This window comes from Poecilia reticulata, linkage group LG5, assembly GCF_000633615.1.
Source record: "Poecilia reticulata strain Guanapo linkage group LG5, Guppy_female_1.0+MT, whole genome shotgun sequence".
Lineage (NCBI taxonomy): Eukaryota > Metazoa > Chordata > Actinopteri > Cyprinodontiformes > Poeciliidae > Poecilia > Poecilia reticulata.
In genome coordinates this window covers 27,188,770-27,208,922 of record NC_024335.1, presented here as the reverse complement: position 1 = coordinate 27,208,922, position 20,153 = coordinate 27,188,770, and the positions used below count along the sequence as shown (strand labels likewise).

General features: G+C 38.2%; 1 protein-coding gene across 2 annotated transcripts in view; it reads right to left on the bottom strand.

The window, feature by feature from the left end:
- Window positions 1–1,428: 1,428 nt before the first annotated feature.
- The window catches only part of cntn4 (contactin 4), a 246,126-nt gene continuing 227,401 nt past the window's right edge, over window positions 1,429–20,153 (bottom strand). For both annotated transcript variants that reach the window (XM_008410160.2, XM_017304953.1), the window contains exons 15-23: window positions 19,770–19,928; window positions 18,260–18,409; window positions 17,613–17,683; window positions 12,007–12,241; window positions 9,854–9,969; window positions 8,397–8,583; window positions 7,597–7,709; window positions 7,344–7,512; window positions 1,429–6,408 (exon numbers count right to left, since the gene is read on the bottom strand). In XM_008410160.2, the coding sequence (XP_008408382.1) occupies window positions 6,317–6,408; window positions 7,344–7,512; window positions 7,597–7,709; window positions 8,397–8,583; window positions 9,854–9,969; window positions 12,007–12,241; window positions 17,613–17,683; window positions 18,260–18,409; window positions 19,770–19,928 (1,292 nt within the window). In that variant the 3' untranslated portion in view covers window positions 1,429–6,316. The remainder of the gene's footprint in view (window positions 6,409–7,343; window positions 7,513–7,596; window positions 7,710–8,396; window positions 8,584–9,853; window positions 9,970–12,006; window positions 12,242–17,612; window positions 17,684–18,259; window positions 18,410–19,769; window positions 19,929–20,153) is intronic.

Sequence of the window (20,153 nt, the reverse complement as noted above, 5' to 3'; positions counted from 1 at the left end):
TATATATAACATGCTGCTTTCTTATGAAATTTATGACATTCAACATGAGCAAAAATGAGCAAAATTGTTTAATGTTCAAAATGGGCAAAAATGACTGCAGAGCATCAGACCATATAATCCTAAGGTCTTGCTGCCATCTAGTGGCTTTTCTGGAGCTGAACAAGCAAGGGGTTAAAAGTAACTGCAATTTTTCTGAGTATCAATAGGAAAAAATATATGTCTATAACACATATTAGTCGATTCTGTACAAAATAAATTATCAGGATTTAGAACAACCTTTCAATGAAAATAATTGTTGTATGTACCATGTTTACTACATTAATTAGATGCAGCAAAGTTTGCTGCATCCACATAAGGTTTTTGCAGAAAACTGGTACTTTGAAGATGTGCTACAACTTTCTGTTGTAGCATGTTTTTTGTGTTTTTTTTACTGTAGGAGGATTTCTGTGATAATTGGTCCAAGATAAAAATAGAGGGGTACTGACTGTATACTGTATAATTTCTCCATATTTGATCAAGTTTACATACATGTGTTGGTTTATCACATACACTCCTAATAAAGTACATTGTTTATTTTTCCAATGTGACAGAATGTGAAAACATGGCATGAATTCATTTCCGAGGAGAGCTGAATAATGAATGACGTTGCTTTACATTTCTTGCAGGATGCAGAGCTAATGGAACATCTCAGACTAATTGAATAGTTTAAAAGGTACTTCGGAGCTTCCTTTCCACTTTGTGTCGTGTTTGAGAGGAAACAGACAAAATAATTGAAACGTCACTCCTTTGTCTGTTTCACTTCAAACAGCACTTAATAGATAAAACATAAGGAAAGGACATGTAACTAGTGAAAGTGAAAAAGTGAATGTGTCATTCTCAATGACACACTGTCTTTAATAAAGTGAGGAAAATCTGATTTTATCACTTTGTTATCAATATGAATAACTTGCTTCACACAAAAAAGATTAAAGAATGAGTTAAGATTACTTTTATCTAGCTATCTGCCTGTCTGTGTAGCTAGCTTGGTAAACTTCTGAGATGAAGCTAAACAAGTCGGACATCTGTCCCATTTAGCTAGATAAATAGACAGCTACCTAGTTGTCTCAATAACTAACCTAACTAGCTAGAAAAAGAGGAGGACCATTGCCGACTTTCACTTCATCTACGATGAACAGCTGGATGGTTAAAGCTTGAATGTTCCAATAGGTAAATTATTCCAGGTACCTGGAACAAATTCCTGTTTTAAAAACCATTCAAACGTGAAAACGGTGAACAAAATCATAAAAAGCCAAAAAAAACAACATTCATTCATGTATGATACCATACATCGTTCCATGACATTAGAGATCAGCTCCAAAACTAAACCATTGCAGTAGATTTTGTAGCAAGCTCTTCCTTTATGTTGGCATTAAGAGACCCACAGCTTGGTGTTGTTCTATAAATCAGTTATCTTTATTCACACGGTATAAACAACAAACAGCAACAGAGGGACGTCTCCTGCGGAGCGCATACGGACAGTCAAAGCAGTACATCTCTGAAGGGCCGACAGACAGAAGCATAGACACAGAGCTGTAATGGTTCAGCATACAGAGACATGTGGGCCTCACATGTTCCTAAAGCCATTCAGTCGCTTTGTGGGTGGACAGCAGAGACGACGAGTACAGTCATGCTGAGCAACAGTTAACTACAGTATGAAACAAGAGTCGTTTACATAAAAACAGAGTAAATCATCTCTTTAGAAAGGTTTCTTTTTATATAAATGATCTTAAGTGTACAAAACTGTATTTTACACATTTCTTGATGCATGATCCCCAGTAGCCTACAGTACATTTCCCTTCAAAGTACTACAAACTACTTAACTGGATTACAAGCTACAATGAGACTGCAGCGTTCTCCGAGTAGCGCGGCAGTCCCACATGGCATCAGGAGACGATGGAGAAAGGAAAGAATCAGCAGCATTGTCCTTTACTCAGAGCATCCACCTAAAAAACACACCTGCTCTCATAAATTGCCAATTTCTAACCTCTGTAATGTCGACAAAGGACGTCGCTTCCCCCTTCCTCCTCCAAACCCAAACCTAGCATTGTTCGATGTCGCTTGAACACCGCTGCAAAATTCTATTCTTCTAGAGTTTTTGATATTCTCGCGATAAGTTAAGGCTCTTTAAGGACCTGAGGATTCTGAACATATGATGAGGCACACAGAAGGCAAAGAAGAGCTCTAGACACAGGGCTAACTGAAAGAACAAGGGGCATGAGAGACAGCCACGGGGGTCCTGCAGTCAGTGGAGCGCAGGCGGCCGAGGTGGAGGGCCCTGGAGAGAGGCCCTCCACTGCAAGCTTTTCCAACCTTTGTCAGCAGGTCTAAACATTTCATCAGGTTTCTGGTGTTTAAGGATGGGCACTGAAAATGTGCTAATGCTGTTGTCTCCAATTTTTAAAGGGTTGATTCAGAATTTTTAAATAATTTCTACGAACCTACGAACAATAGTATACTGTATGTACTTATAGACAGAAATTGCATTGCAGTTTGTAGTAAAGAGAAGAAACTCTAGAGGGGATGGAAAACTATCAGTATGTTTTAGCATCTCACACTAAAATTGATCAGATTTGTGGAATCCAACATGCAGATAAGCAGATATTAAGCATCTATAATTTGATTAGAAAGCACTGTTAAGTTCGTGATGTTTTCTGAGGAAAATAAAGCCGTTTGCATCGACCCTGATCGTCAGTCCTTTGGAAAGATTTGTGGACAAGTACAGAACCTGAAAAAGGCACAGAGACGCACGTCCCATGCAGTTACCTAGGTGACAACCTGCTATATTATCCCCACTCTTAGCAGATGTAGCCTACAATGGTCTGACTCACTGTAGACATTGTTCAGCTGGGAAAACAGAAACAAACTTAACAACTGTTAGCTATAATAATAGCATTGATGTCAACAGTTTTAGATCGAGTTGTTCTTAATCGTTCAAGTCGGCTAACACGGGTCAGTTAGACTAAAGGTTCCCACACACACTGGAGGTAGACTCAAAGCAGACGTATGCCGGACACGTCTCTCCGCACAGGAACATTTTACGACTGTGCGGCACAGTAAAATGCTCGGTGGGAAACATTGAAATGTTTTGTAGGCGGCAATGAGCTGATGAGGTTGGGATTCGGCGTAAACAGTAGTCATGGACGCTACACTACCATTCTGTGCCTCACTAACGTGCGCGGTGGCTGTCCAGGACGGGGAAGACATGGGGCTAAACTCCAAAATAGCTCATTATGCTAATTAGTATCCATTTGGATTGTGGGAAATGAAGGAATTTGTCAGGAGGAACGCAGGCAATCGGTGCGCTCAACTATGAAATCACAACCGTCCTGCGTGGCTCACAGAACACAAACTGTTTGTCCTCCTATGGGAGCATGAAGAGTCAGACTTTCACCACTGAGTTTTTTTTCTGATAACATTTTCATAAAACTTCACTTCAAAATATCTGAACTACCTTTTTAAAATGGTTACAAATAGTATTTCTCAGTTTTTTTATTCTACCACTTAGCTTTTACTTGGACTTTGACTTGACAGTCTTTATGCTCAAAGAGGCAAAAATCACCATAATCATTCCTTCTATCCAAAACTCATTATTTGTGGTTCAGTGAATCACAAATAATTCCACAACTCAATAACTTCATTACTTATTATTATTATTAATGATCATTTATTATTATTTATGAGTTCTAACAATGTATAAAATATGCTGATTTAAATAAATAAATACATAAATAATTTAAGCCTTAAGTTATCATGTCTTCATGTCTTATCCTGAAATTTTTTTTTGACATAAATGAAGAAACTTCAAAATGACTCATACACTGCACCGCAGCAATGGACTTTATGTAATTGTTACACAAATATTGTAGCTATGCTGGAATAACATTACTTGTCTAGTTCTGCCCTACCTGTCCGCCTTGATGAGGATTCACCCACCTCTGCAAGCTCAATGCTTAGACCGGCTCCAAATTATGGCAGCTCAATCTTCTTTTTGATTAATTTAGCTAATAATTAGTTAATCCTTAAGGGGAACAAATAGTGCATTAAAGGTTCACACCCCAGGTTGACTGTTCGTCCATAAATATAAGAAAAGATGGCAAACAAGATTTGGACTTCTAAAATTGTTGTCTTGGTATATGAATACCCAAATCTTCTGCAGCACAGGGAGGATAAACAAATGAAGATTTGGCATTAAAAAAAAAAAAAAACTTCAGATAGTCTCTCTCCACCTCTTAACAGCTTAGACATCAGACTTTAAGACTAAGTTACTTATAGATCTTGGGGGAACTGCTTCGAGCGACAGGTTACGCTCATAAAAGTGATTCTGAAAACGTTCGTATCTTGGATGTCACTTCTGACACCAAAAACTTTAAAAGGAATAGTTCTTTGAAGTGGGTTTTTGAAGTAGGGTTCTGCTAAGTGGCTTTGGCCAACCAATACCTCACACAGGCCTCCACTTTGATGACACTAGGTGTTAGCTGGGAAACCAATCTCTGTTTAATCAAAGAGAAAACTGTAAGCTTCAGATGTGACGTTACCGAAGATATCTGATCGTACCTGATGACGGGTGGAAATGCAATCCAAATGTTTTCAGGATGGCTTCTCTTTGACCATTTTAGGTGGTCTGGGACACATTAGTTTAGCAGTTTGAATGCAGACCTGGGACACTGAAGAACACCAGAGACTCTCCTCTGTCAGCTGAGTTATTACAAGGAAATCTTAGAGTTAAAAAATTCATTAAACAACAGCACTAATCTTTATTAGTTAAAGATAATGAAGAGACTATTATTTTCTTTTGATTAAAGGTTTTTGATCTCTCTTGTCACATCTATTAAGCAATAGATTTCAGTTATCCAAGTTTTATACCCTGCACAATTCTAATTTAAAGCAATTGTGATTTAAAGCTGACTGAGTCAGTCAGAAATGATCACACCTCAACAGAACCCTACATAAAAACCCTCATCAAGACTGCTGTCATGAACAAGGTTCTGACAACTTTCTGACCATAATATTTGACTATTCTTTTTTATCAGAAATGGTACACAGTTCATTTGAAACAGTTGGTTACTCAACACAGAATCAGCTTTAAAATATATCTATCCTCCAAGTTTGGCTCACAGATTTAGACTCAATTAATTAATTAGATTAATTCCAATTTATGTTTACAATTACAATGATATAACTCTGTTATTACAGGGCACCAAACTCAGCAACAGTCTGACAGCAGCCACTGTAGCAAAGACAACAAATGTCAGAACCTGTAAGAACTCTCTGTTCAAGTTTCAGCTGCGCTTCTTGAACCTGTTCTGGGCAAAAGAAATGATTACAGTGAGTGTATGATTTCCTAGGCTAATGTTTGTGTCATACGAGTATAATAGTAACAGAGGAATCATTGTTTATGTTTTCACTTGCAGCAGCTAAATTGAAGTAGTTTTTCTCCATCATTTTAAGCTTTAGCTTTGTTTTGCTGTCTGCTACTGACTATGAGGCGATAAAGCATTTAGCCTTCACAGTCTGATGCTACTCCTCCCTTTGCACTGAAAAAGTGACACCTCGGCCCAAAATGTGAACTGGGCATGATGTTTACATATAGTCTTTGAAAAATGAAAGTACATCCCATCTAATTTCAAGAGCTTTGTGTATTTCATATGTATATGGGGATTTGAGGGTTTACCTTTTCTGTTTTCTAACGTTTTCAATTTTGAGTTGTTTATTAAATATCAACTTGGTGGAAAGTGCTATAGCAGTGCTTTCTTTCTGAAAAGACTATAATAAATACACTGGAATTCAGAAAATCTCAAAGTTATAAGTTGTGATTTATCTTAACAGACAGATGGGGAACTGTTGAATCACGTTCTTTACTTTCAGACTGTGAAACGGGACAATGCCATTTTCCATGCAGAACAGTTGTTCTCACCCCTGAAGCAAAGGCCATCTACAAACCCATTAAGAAAACAAAAATCTATAAAAGCTCAACATGTCATACAAAAAGATGCATATAAGACTTTTTTTCTTTATGTTTCTTTTATGAAAGTTGCTTTGGTAACAACATAGTCACGACATCGGTCAATCTCCTTCACCTGGCCTGTGTAGCTGACAGGGACTCCTTGTCTGTCCTCTCCATGGAGTGTTTGGACATTTTTACCCTCAGTGTCGCCATTTTTCCCTCTGCCGCTAAAATCTAAATGAATGGATCTAGTTACACCGGAGTGGGCTGCGTTTGTGTTCCCGCCCGATAGCTGTCTCCACGTTAGATGCAACGTCTGCTGTGAGCCATTTGTCATAAAGATGTTCGTGCTGTGAAAGACAGAGCTATTGTGCTGAGGGCCGACAGCGTGGAGACCTTGGAGGCCGAGCCCACCGCGTTGGGGCCTGGAGGGGGACGGAGAGCAGAAAGGATGTTAGTCGGATCCGTACTGGGGAAAAAAATCACTTTCTAGCATTTCATCTACAGATAAAGATTCAAATTGCTTAAACATTTCTCGCATTTTGTACAACCAAAGATGATAACACATTTTGCTAGACAATTAATTGTCCTAGAAATTATTGCTATAAACAATAATATTGTTGTTTTGAGACAAATTTCAAATAGAATATTCATTATGGCATAATAATGCAAGTTTGCCCTCTCAAAGAACAATAAACATTAATTTCACACAGAAAAGTGGCACTGGAAGATATTCTAAATATCCAAACTAAAACACAATGATAAAAAACAATTAACAAAACAAAAACATAAAACCAACACAAAACAGGAGCCATAAATAAAATGGACTCTGTAAACAAAATTGCCCTTCAAAACATACGAATCGTGAGAATGCGCTTATTTTAATCCATCAAATGCAATTAATTCATTAATTCGATTTCGATGGGCTTAAGTACAGTCACAAGCTTCATTGTAATTTATTATAATTTTATGTGACAGACCAACTTCTATTATATTTTCCTTTTACTTTACTGCACCACATGCTAAAACATTATTATTAGGAATTTATTAGGACAATTGAAACACTGAAAAGTTTATACTTAGCCTCATTCACTCCAGCACCCTTAATGTGTTGGTTTATTAAATAATATTGTGAAAAAATACAAAATGGTGGTTGACACAATCAGGAAATGTTCAAGATATACAAATACTTTTGAGAGGTGATGCATTTAACCCACCCTGCTGGGTCATTTTTAATCCAACGGATATTTTTCCTACTCTGGCTTCATCTGGAGAAGGTAATGGTCAAAGTGTTCTGGCAATAACACGACCAATGGGCCACGTGGGACTAGCTAGCTAGCACTAGCAGCTCTTTGCTGACCTGGTATCTTGGGAATGGTGATTTGCTTGCTGCTGCTGCCGTCCCCTCCCTCTCCAAATGGCTTTATCTGGATGATATAGTCCTCGTCGGTAGGAAGAGCGAGCTCCACCGAGGTGGTGTTGGTTTCCATGACGCTGGGCCGGCTGTGTCGATTCTTCTTATAGAGCACCTGCCGATGAGATTAAGTGGAGAGTTGGGCACGCCATGGCAACAGGCAGAACTTTCTGATGGAGTGAAAGAGTGACGTGCTCACTTTGTAACCGGTCACTTCGGACTCGTTCTCCAGGGCTTTGACGTGCTCCCAGTTCAGGATGATCTTGGAGTTTGATGTGTTCCACATGACTTTAATCGGGGGCTGGCTGGGAGCTACCAGGAAAGAGGCCACATTATTCTCCTCAAACAAAGGCTTGACATTTAAACTGCGCATGGTGAGTGTAAATGATCCATGATCATTTTGGGCTTTTTAAGGAAAATTATAAGTGAAGAACTGGGTTGACATAATTAAATTTGCGAATTTAGATTCCACATTTAGCACACCTAGCTTCCCTGAAACTTATTTTTCTGGAAAAATTCTAAAGAGCTAATTTACTTTTGTAAACATTGAGTTGAATAAAGTTTCTATGAGTTGACGCCTTGGCTAGGAATTCTGAAAGACATTTTTGTACTTGTAGAGACAAGTTCCTGGAGCAGTTCCATTTTCCTCCCCTCGTATTCTTTTTTTCCCCAACTTTATTGAGCAAACCACAAACAAATGGTTTGTTTGTGGGGGGGTTTTCCAAAGAAAAAAATTACAGGGGTAATAAACAAATAGGTGCAAAAATTCAACTTCTTCTAAATACCGTGTTGGTGTTAGCACTTTAGTGTTAGTGCTTTAGCTATGCCAACAGCTAGCTAAAATGTTTAGGAACAACAGAAGCTTGAGTAAATTAACTGTATAATGAAGGTACAACTTGCTAAGGAATCATTATCACCAAATACTATAGAAGAATAGATTCATGGACTTTTTCCAGACATTTTAGAGAATGCAGAGCTCAGACTAAGTGTGGTACTTGCGTGGTTTTTTGGTGGACACGTTGACGGTGGTGCTGGGAGGGCCCGTTCCGGCCGTGTTGTAGGCCCTCACTGAGATGTGATACGCCGTGCTGCCTCTCAAGCCGCTGATGACGGTGGACGTCTGATTCCCAGAGGTCCTCTGCACGCTGGCCGTCTCCTCCCGTTCGCTTCTACTCCAATACCTGAGCTGAAAGGCAAACAGGGCAGAGCGGGGGGCAGACGGTGAGCGCACCCTAAAAGCTTTCTGCTGCCACAGCGGAGAGCCAACTGAAAACAGGGACATGTGAACTCGACCGCATGGAAGATGTGAACCGGTCTGAAAACAGCAGCATGTCACAGCACGGGATGTGGTTTGAATGATTTCTTTGTTTCGAATAAAAAAATAATTATAAAAAAAAAAAAAACACATACATACAGGTCCTTCTCAAAAAATTAGCATATTGTGATAAAGTTCATTATTTTTCATAATGTAATGATACAAATTTAACTGTCACATATTTTAGATTCATTGAAGGTTGACTTTTTTGGTATTAAAAAACACATATCATTTATTGGTCGGATGAAATATGCTAATTTTTTGAGACAGGGATTTTGGGTTTTCCTGAGCTGTATGCTGAAATCATCAGTATTAAAAACAATAAAAGACCTGAAACATTTCAGTTGGTGTGCAATGAATCTAAAATATGTGACAGTTTAATTTTTATCATTACATTATGGAAAATTAACTTTATCACAATATGCTAATTTTTTGAGAAGGACCTGTACATACATAAACATATGCACAAAAAAAGCAATGTTTTGAAATGCAAGACTCATTTTGATGACAAGTTTACACTTTTTAAAATTCCCACCACTTTATGTTATTCTTCCATATTCCCTTTTATCAAAACATGTGCTTACATATTATATAAATTTTATTAACATCATATCTCATTTACAAAACATTATTTTAAACTATAAAAGAGTGTAACAAAGGAAAACAATTAAAGGGCGACCAAAGGATTCCTGGTCAAGCCTAAAAATGCTACAAATACAAACTGTTTGTTTCTCAAGAACATTTTTTTAAATTGTTTTTTTAATTCATGCCAATGAAAGAATGTTTTTTTCAGATCCTTGAGAAAAAGTAAAAGATATGAACAAAGCGAGCCTGAAGCTGCTGTCTAAAACTGCTTTGTTGTGTGGATTAGAAGCTAAACGCTGTGTCCCTCCGAGTGTTGCATCACTACTCTAATCAGGCCTTGTTGCACTACTTAGGTAAGCAACAAGAGAAACACATTTAAACCCACAGGCTGGGGACCGGGCTCCACCATTATGCATGCAGCAAGCTATTATCTCACATGCCCAAGGTGCAGGAGCCTGAAACACTCATCAATAATAGAGGAGAACAAGATTCAGCAGTGCTGGCCACTCACACACGCGCACACACACACACACACGTCCAACAGGCCAGGCCTCACCTCATAGCCCAGCACTCGCCGCTTGCTGGCATTCCAGGGCAGAGCCTTCCACGACACTTCCATCTCAGACGCAGAGAGGCTGTTGGCACGGATCCTGGTGGGAGCTCGGCCAGGCTCTGGAGTTATCATATAAACATAAATATAAATATAAATATAAATAAATAAATAAATAAAGATTTCCAGGAGTGACGGTTAGCTTTGAAGAGGGAACATCCAAAGACTTTCAAAGCTGCTTCCTCTATTGCAGGGGTGTCAAACTCCAGTCCTGAAGGGCCGCTGTCCTGCAGTTTTTAGATGTGCCACAGGTACAAAACACCTGAATCAAATGGCTTAATTACCTCCTCAGTTCTCCAGAGCCTTGCTAATGACCTAATTATTCTATTCAGGTGTGGTGCAGCAGAGGCACTTCTAAAAGTTGCAGGACACCGGCCCTCGAGGACTGGAGTTTGACACCCCTGCTCTATTGGTAACATTAAAACAAGATGGAAGCGAGGTCAAGTAGTCAACCTGCTGGAGGAGAAAGAGCTGTAGTGTGTGTGTAGTGCGTATAGTGTGTGTAGTGTTAGTTTGTATTCAGCTTCCTTGAGTCACTAAAAAGCCACATTTGGCTCCAACTACAATTGGTGCACAATCAGGGTTACACCCTCCACCTGCTTTGAGCATCTAGAAACTAAAATCTTTACAATGTAGCTTGTGGTCAGCAGGATTTTGTTGTGACTTATTTACCTAATTCAGTTATCTTTAATTAGTTGTTTGATAGAATTTATTAGTTAAATACTGTTTAGTTTTAATTGAGTTTTTATTAGTTATAGTAGTAGCTTAAGTTTTTTAAAAATATAATTTGGTTAATTTTTAGGGGCAGAATTCAAATTTGTTGAAGTATTGAACAGCTGGATTCACACTGAGTATTAGTTAAAAATAAATAAATAATAATAATAATAATAATAATAATAATAATAATAATAATAATAATAATAATAATAATAATATTTATCAGATGTTTTATTATTTTCCTTATCAGAGAACACACTTTTCTTTATGCAAAAATGACTCTGCCTCACTGTTCATTCAAAGTCTATTGTCTTTGAACAATGAACCTACACCATGTTTTAATGCTCAACTCATTATGGATCAGTAGGTCAAAATACTAACAGTGTGTCATTAAAGGACCCTTTTTATCTTTCCTCTGATGATGTTTACTTTGTTAATTCATGTCACTGTGAGATCACTGAAAAAAAGAGAAAAATCTGTAATGAAATATTGTGTTTTTTATGTAAGAGTGAATGAGCATTTATGAGTGATGATGTGTTGAACGTGAAGCAATCACAGGTTCACAGTGAGCATCAGGAATAAAAAAGAACAAAAACAAACAAATCCCATTTATTCATTATACATGTTCCAAATCACCATGAGCCATGAATTAAACAGGGATTAATTCAGTAAATGATTTAATTAGCCATATTTTTGAGGTGTTAAACATTTTGAAGCTCACTGGCCCACAGCTCGGCATCCGCTTGGATTATTAAGCCGAGAGAATCTAAGTGTGTATGGAAAGCAGTTAAAAGTGTTTTTGCTGTTCATTTAATAGAACAGTATTAAACCTAATGTGGGGATTAATAACATCACACATCTATCTTTGAACTTGTGTTAGTCAGGGTTCTTGCAGGTTTCAGTAAGTTTTAAGACCTTTTCAAAGACTTTTCGAGACCTTTATGAATGAAATTTAAGACCAACACAAAGCATTCACATTAACATTTTAACAAATAAACCTTATTATTGTTATCAATTCAGTTATGAAAAAAGATCCAAGTTTATTAAATAAAAGAGATTAAATGATCTCTGTGCTAAAACAACCAACAGTTTTGCAGGCCTACATACAAACTCATCCTACATATGTTTGAGCTAATCCCATTTAGCACCAATCAGCTTCAAGAGTACCAGTTATAGGACAGGAGCTTCTCCGGAATGATCAAAAATAAAATTTTAAGACTCGACAAAATGAAATTTAGGACCTTGGATGAAAATCTGGATGTTCGTAAGACTATTTAAAGTCCTATATTATGTTTTTTTTTCTTTCTTTCAAATTGAGCCTTTTTGAGAAAACCCTGATTAGTGTCTGTTCCATTTGGCCTGAGGTAAAGTAGTGTACACACCTTCCTCAGCAGAGTAGATGGTGGTAACCGGTCCAAATGGACCCTCCCCCTCGTTGTTGTAAACGCCAACCTTTACATGGAAAGGCGAGAAAGGCTGGATGCTCTCATTTTTAAAGACATATCGGGATGCCTCTGGGGACGGCACGGCGGCCTGCATCCAGCCCGTGGCCCCGTGAGGTCGGAACGCCACCACGTAGCCGAACCCCGGCCCATTCTGCAACTCCTCTGGAACAGGCTGTAAGCAAACACACAACAACCCATCTGAACATCCGCTCTAAGCACTGCTAATAAGCTTTCACTTTGTTTACTCTGCATGATTTGGAAATAAATACAGGTTGAGAGTAGAGGGGGTCATGTAAAGGCAGCGCCTGGCTTCAGATGTAACCTGCTGAACATGCCTGAGCTTTTACTGCACAGTGCTCTGTGCTGTGTTGCCATTACACAGCACAGAGCACTCAGCGTCATAACGTAAACTCAGACCCACTCTGGACATTCAGAGCTGCAGACTTTGTTCTGCAGAGTGCAGACTCTAAACCCTGCTAAAGGGTACAGACTTTTAAAAAATGTGATTTTTGGAAAAATCAAGTTTCTCAAAAAGAGCTGTGGGCTCTTTATGATGTGTAAGTTCATGCTCTAAAGGTATTTTAGAACCTTTGGACATATTTTTATCTTTTAGTACAATTTTGTGTATTAATTTAATTTAATTTAGATATTTTATCTTTGCACTACCCAGAATTTACAAAGCATATACGATTTGTAAATAAAGTGACTTTCAATGTGAGATGATAAACACGAGGTGTCCCACAGGGCTCTGTGTTAGGACTCTTTACGTTTAGCTATGATGACCTGGAAGCTTGTTTTCAGCTTCCAGAGTTTGACAGGTACAAAATATTTTTAAAACTTCAATAAGTGAGTCAAATATAGATTTATTTGCTGTAAGATATACATAAGACCAAAAGGCTTCTTAGATGATTTAAGTTCGTTAATGGTTAAGTTGTGTATGACTGTCTTGTTATTCTTATCTTTTTATGTATTGCAGATTTATAGTTTGACTAATGTTTCTTTCATTTGCAGTATTCAAACAAGGATATATAAATTAAGCAAGACGATTTTAGATTTAATTTTATACTGTAAACTGTATGTCTTAAGATCCTTTACTTTGATTTCCTTGGTTTATACCTAAATAAAATTAAAAGTTTTACACACTTGATCCAAAATGTGTTAATCAGTTCTCTTAACGTGTTAATAAGTCTTTTCCTTGATTATGATGAGTTTTTATAGTTTTGTAACAGTTCATTAGTTTCGTTGGCTTTCAGTGGCACATACATATAATTTCATAAGTTCCTTTTTATTGTTGTGACCTCTTGCTTGAATACAACATCTTAATGTTTTGAACTCTATTGCCTTTTACTGTCACAGATAATGACAAAACTGCTTCAATTGTTGAAAATAAAACTAGAAATGGGTGAGTTACTGTTGTTGCCAGTGTAACAACAATAATTTTGTTATAATACAAAAATTATTCTAACTGTTGAATGTTTAGTTAAGAAGAAATTTCATACCTGAACTTAATGCACATGTGTCATCATATCATGATACCACAATGGAATCTTCCCAGTTTCTGTCAGTGACTCATTCTTTCAGACATGTTTGGAGAATCAGTGCGTGACTCTGCACTGGATTGAAATTTAAGGAATCTGATGGGTGACCCAATACCTTGAGCTATATATTCTGCTTAGATTAAGTTAAATGTATGCAGGTCACTTAGTTTCATAATACAGATGGTTGGCAATTCAAAACTTAAATTAGAGAAATTTTCTCAATTGAAAAAAAGAGCAATATTGCATTTTGCTGCTATGTGGGGAAAAAAATCAAACAACAGGAAGACCAAAACACAAACAGTGAATTAAATGACCTTTTAGAGGAGTTCTGGTAAAACATTATAAAAGAAGATGTCAGACCCTCCTGGCCAACCAGTTAAAGTAATAAAAGCAAAAATGATATTTTTGGTCCTGTTTTCTTTTTCTAATAACTAAACTGCAAAGAGATTTGTAAATCAAAATGTTGTCATTTGTAAAACACTGTTAATCTGGAGGTTAATTCCACTAGATTAGAGTTAATTAAGTGATGCTTTTAATCTTTCTGTTTGATTAATGTGCTGCTGCCTCATTTTTCAAGTCTGAGACTATTTTGTTACAAACTCACATTTACACAATGTAATTCACATTACATTATACATATTGTAGTTTACAAAGAGGACCTCCAGAGTTTTTGAATAGGTACAAAGAAACATATATAAGAAAAAAAAACTAACTCCTGATTTATAAATAATGCAGAGGTAGAAATGAAATAATGTTGTCCAAAATTATACTAGTTATTCATGTAGACACAAATTGTAAGAAATCTATAGATAATTCCATTCATTTTAGTATCATTTATTTTAGTATCATTTATGCCTATCCATACATGTTAGCATTACCCAACCATAGCCTGAACTTAATTCACACCAAACCTCTAACTCTAACCTAAAAATTGGGGTGTGACGTATTGCAACTTGGCTTTGGTCCCCATAAGGCACTGGTCCCCAAACTACAGCCGCGGGCCGGATCCGGCCCGCCCCCACATTTTGTCCGGCCTCCTGAACAATACCATAGAGCATTTAGATTTTTTTTCATATACCGTATTTTCTGGACTGCAAGCCGTGGATGTGGATATGTGGATTTTTCTTTAACCACCAGGGGGCTCTTTAGCAGAAAGTGAATCATTGGAAGTCTGTTTACTTGTGCCAACATCGAGCCCATAAGCAGCAAAATGAGTAGGAAACAGATCAGATGTCTTTGGAAAGTTTCTTTGCAAAGGGGAAAAGGCCCAGAGAAGAGACAGCAGAATGGATTTATCCCGGACCGGTAGGTGAGTCCCACATTACAAGCCCGCTCTGCGTAACATGCGGCGACCGGCTGCTAATGAGGCAATGAAGCTTCAAACTGCTTTGCCACGTAGAGACCAACAGGCTGTGGATATAAGCAACACTTCGGGTGTTATTGTCTCTCATCACTCCCAGATGGAACCGTCTCGTTGCAGAGAAACAAGCTCAGGGCTCCCGTTAGTTATTATCGTGAGTTAAAATTTTCACAAAAGTAAAATGTTCATTTTTGTGGCGCATCTGTACCTTATCTTATTTTGAAGGGATATATAAACGTTAACATAGCGACCAGAGTCAGAGCGTTTGGGCAGTGGTCAAGAGGAGACGAGTAGAGCTTTTGAGTCTTAAGTCTGGTTTAGACGGCAAGATTTAAGAATTGTCGGCCGATTCTCCAAACCTCYGTGAYCACAGAGCTGATAAAAGTACAACAGGTTTGATCGGTTCGTGTTCAGCCACACGGCAGGAACCGATTCCAGTCACGAACATCCCGATTCCAGAGGATAATCCAGTAAAACCCCCAACATAGCGGGAATTTAGAATAACCAAACACGGATGATGATGTAGAAGCAATAGTGATAGTTTGTGGAGTCGTTTTAAGAGATAAAAGATGTAATAAAAAGAAAAGGCGGTGGATGAAAGACGACGGGAGCAGCCGCTCTATCTGCTGCACTATGATTTGGAGGTGAATATGTTTTCATAGTTAACATTTTTAACTGAATAAACATAATAATGACCTTTAGATTTAATAATAAACATTTCCACATGTCATCTCCGATATCCACCAGACTCTCAGTTGCTCATATATCAGCTGTTTGGGATTCCCCTCTGTTCTTACGTCACTGCGATTTTTGATTGGCTACCTGTCACATTCCACAGGTTGTATTCTCGTTCCCAGTCAGGGAAAACCCCACAGGTTGCGATAAAAGGGCCAAGACAACCCAATAGGGCATTTTATTCAGTATTTAGTGGGAACACCAACATGTAGAAGCCTTATCTGACTGTTCATTCCCCCATCCCGCTCCCCCTCTCCCGGGCCGCAACAAAATGAGCGGTCTTGACGGTCCGCAGTAATAAACAGGTTGGGGACCACTGGATTTAGCATGTGCTAGTAACAGACACGAAGGATCAGCACTTTTACTGTTACCGGAAACTACCGTAATCAGTTCTGTTAAATCTTGGCAACTTTTTCTTTTTCAACCATAACAAATGTGATATTCAATTGAACTGTTATGACTCAAATTTTGGGTGTCCGCCCCCCTCTGCTGCTGCATTGTTGAGGAAAACCTGGAGCGGCAGAGATATCTGAGGCTTAGATGTATGGAAGTCCATTTCTGTCACTCTGTTAAAAAAATAAAATAAATTATCTCAAAATAATGAGATAATTATTATGTATTTTTTTAACAGAGTGGCGGAAATGGGCTTCCATATAGACGTGTATGTCTACTGGTTTAAAAAAAAACAAACTTTGGGGTTGTGGCTTATAATCCAGTGCGGCTCATAGTTCGGAAAATACGGACTACAATCCTTCCTGGATTTTTTCTGCGAAGAACCCAGAGAGGGTTGTTTGGTTATTATTTATTTCATTAATAGTGTTATTATTTATTTCCTGACTTGTTCTGTGAAGAACCCAGAGAGAGTTATTTGATTGCACTTTCTGGAAAACAAAATATTTTTACATTTAGGCACTCCTGCAATCGTCACACTTTTTCTGTTACAAACTGACTCCCACCAGAGAAGGAAAAAGTTATGTGGCCCTTACAGGAAAAAGTTTGGGGACCACTGCCATAAGGCCTACTGTCCTTCAGAAGGATAGTAGATGTACAACAAAGGTCCAAGTAGATAACATAAACAGGTATACACACACGCATTTGTATTTCTACCCATATTAAGATTTTGTACTCCATTCACTTTAGTAACTGCATTTATGCCTAACTCAGACATTGTCCCTCACCCTAACCATTACTATTATGTTCCTAACCTTAACCTTAGCCAAAACCTAATTCACATCATACCTCTAAACATGAATCTTAAACCTAATCAAGGCAGTCCACTGTATTAGGACAGGAATTTGGTCCACCAAAGGCCCATTGGTATTCAGAGGGTTAGAAAATATGCTCAAAATGGTCCTAATTAGGATAACTAAGAAAGTATAAATGTACCCACAAGCTTGTATTTATGATCACACTGTATTTACTTCCATTCATTTTAGACAACAAAATTTAAGTCTAACCACTTTTCATCCCTTCTTCTGGGTCAAAAGGAAAAACACCCAAAGAATTTCCTTGGTTGATGAAGGGCAGCTTTGTTAAGTAGATGTTTTACTATAATGGAGCTTTTGTGTTCGGAAACATCAGCACTGATTCATTGTGCTGAATAAACAGCAATTTGAATGCCAGCTGATAAAACACAAAGGCAAGACGCAAAAGGAAAATTATCTAGAAACAAAAAGTTGTGACTTTGAACAAACTATGACTTTAATTATCTCATTGAAACCTCAAAAGCATTTTTCTCTCCCCCTCGGGGGTGACAGCTGCAGTTATTGCCTCTGTGTTCTTAAAAATGAAACGCCATACATTAGGCCGTTCACTGGTTATTAATGAAATGGGGGCCCACACCCAAAGAGAGTAATGGCGTCTGGCGGCCTCCTCCATGGGTGAGAGGGTTCCTGAGAGAGCTTGCTTACCTCCCATGTGATGACTAATTCGGAGCGACTGCCTCCTCCTCCGCTCATATTAGCCGGTGTGACCTTCGGAGCTGTGGGGGGAAAACATATCGGCTCAGTCACCTTGGAACTCTGAAAGAAAACTTCAACATTTTCTGTTTTTATTTTTTATACAGTAAAAAAAAAAGGCAACTTCCTGCACCTGAGGAGTCCAGCAACAATAAAAGATGTAAGAAAAGTAGCAAAACATTGGAAGTCGCTTTTAAAGTTGGGTTAAGTCCTGCATGCATCAACAGTTTCATCTATGATTAGGACTTTTAAAATAGATTATATTCTATTTTAAAAGAATATGAACTGAACTTTATAGAAGTTCAGTTCTGAAAACGCAACATTCCCACTTGTATTTATGGTTTTATTTCAATGTCAGTCTACATATAGATTTTCAACTATCTTCGAATGTTTGCATTTAAAATGTATCACTTTTTTTTTTTAAATCTAAGAAAATATGGAATTATGAAAGTCATTTGCTTGCTTCAAAGCTTTCTGCCATCTGTTTTTTGCGACTGTTTTTGATCATTTCTCAAACCTATGAATAACTTTTAGTCCAATTTATCCAACCACATGTTCTCATGTTTTACCAGACCTACACCGAAATAGACTTTTCATACTTGTGCTCTTCGTCCTCGCTTGTTTTGAGGGCTTGCTGGGTTCACCGGTCCCGACTCTGTTGCTTGCCAGAACTCGGAACTCGTACTCCACCCAAGGGCTCAGCTCTGTTACAGCAGCGGTCAGCTGGTGGCCACCAACCACGTCAGGAACTGGCAGAAAACACAGAGCGTCTCCAGTTAAAACGAGCTAAAAGAAAATTGGCATATTCTGAAGATTTTTTATTTAAACATTTAAATCTTTTTTATGCTATACTGAAAATGCATAGAAGTATGTAAACAATCAAATAATTCAATTTCTTTTTAAATTAAAAGCCTAAATGCAGCAATTCTTTATGCTTGTTAATTTATACCAAAGGATGCATCTGCAGCTAACAACATGTGCAAAGATCAACCCTTTCTGCTTCACTTAACATCAATACGACATGGGGCTGATCTGCTGGTTAATTTTTGGATTAACTGATTAATAATTGGACAGCAAAAGATGATTAATTGGAGATTTTCTTGTACAGAATTTGACTGAGGTGAAGCTAAGACTTTGCTACTTGAGTAGTTTTGGGCAGAACAGATTTACAGACTAAGGGTTTTTTAATCTTAAATGCAAAATGTATCTACTTTCTGCACAGTTTTTGGCTTAATTACTGCTTTGAGTATGTTGTTATTTCAGTAAATGGCCTGTTTTATTTTAAATTAGTTGACTATTATTTCAATAATTAATTAATCACAATTAATCCGATTAATCGTTTCAGCCCTATATGCCTTTGTGTGCAGCTATGTGTATGTTAAGATTTGCAAAGTATCAACACCACTTGAACATTTCAGCCATAAACTTAGATGCTTTTTTGGGGGGTTTTATGGAATCGACCACCAGGTAGTAACGCACAACTGGGAAGTGGAAGGAACAAATAAATCCTGCAGATACATGAAAAATTATACAGAAATCTAATCCCGAAATCTAGCTTGATTTCGTAAACTCTGTGTGAAATGTGTGTAATTACCACAAGACACAGAATATTTTGTGCAAATGGAGATGAGTGCATTAAAGGTAACAATATCTTTCTCCACCTACAGTGTTCAATGTGTTCTTTAATATATGAATGAAGAACTGCAGATCCAAGAGTGCAGGAAGAGTATATCAGATACTCAGAGAGTCCATCAGGTGCAAAAAAAAAAAAAAACTATCAGTAAAGGAGGGTATAAGGTGTAGGATAAAAGCACATTTTACCGATAATGCATGAATAGTAAGAGTCCCATTAAAAAAATGTGCTATGTAACTACACTATCATATTACAGCCTTGGCAACGTGCTTTTTCATCAGGAAGAGATCCATGTTTCAGGGCTCCCAGGAGTCCGATAATACAGCGGTCAATGATCCCGGCAACCATAGTGCGGCATTTGGTGCCGCAGCAGGAAATTACACTTCTAATATTTTCCCAGGGCTGAGTAGAAACCACGAGCGGAGTTCTCGTCCAGGTGGACTGGAAGAGGCCACGGCTGGTTGGAGAGAGCTTACCTGTGGTGACAGCCTGCCACCCCAGGGAGAACGGTGTCCTGGCCTGGATGGTGTATGCCGTAATTGGACTGTGATTATCGGGACCGGGTCTCCAGGACAGAGAGGCCGTGGTATCAGTGATTTCTTCTACTTGGATGCTGGTGGGGGGGTCTGGGGGACCTGATGGATGCCGTAGTCAGGCAGGGAGAAAACGATATATAGAGAGAGACAGAGAAGAGGGGAGATGTGGGGAAGGAAATGTAAATCGGGAGGAGTCAGAAAGATGGGAGGTTTTAGCACCGGCGGCAATGGCAGCAAAGTCAGTTCAGCGTGAACCCTTAGGGAGACATTCGCTCTAATTAGATTGTAAATTTTCTTTAAGTCTTGAACAGAGAACCTTTAACT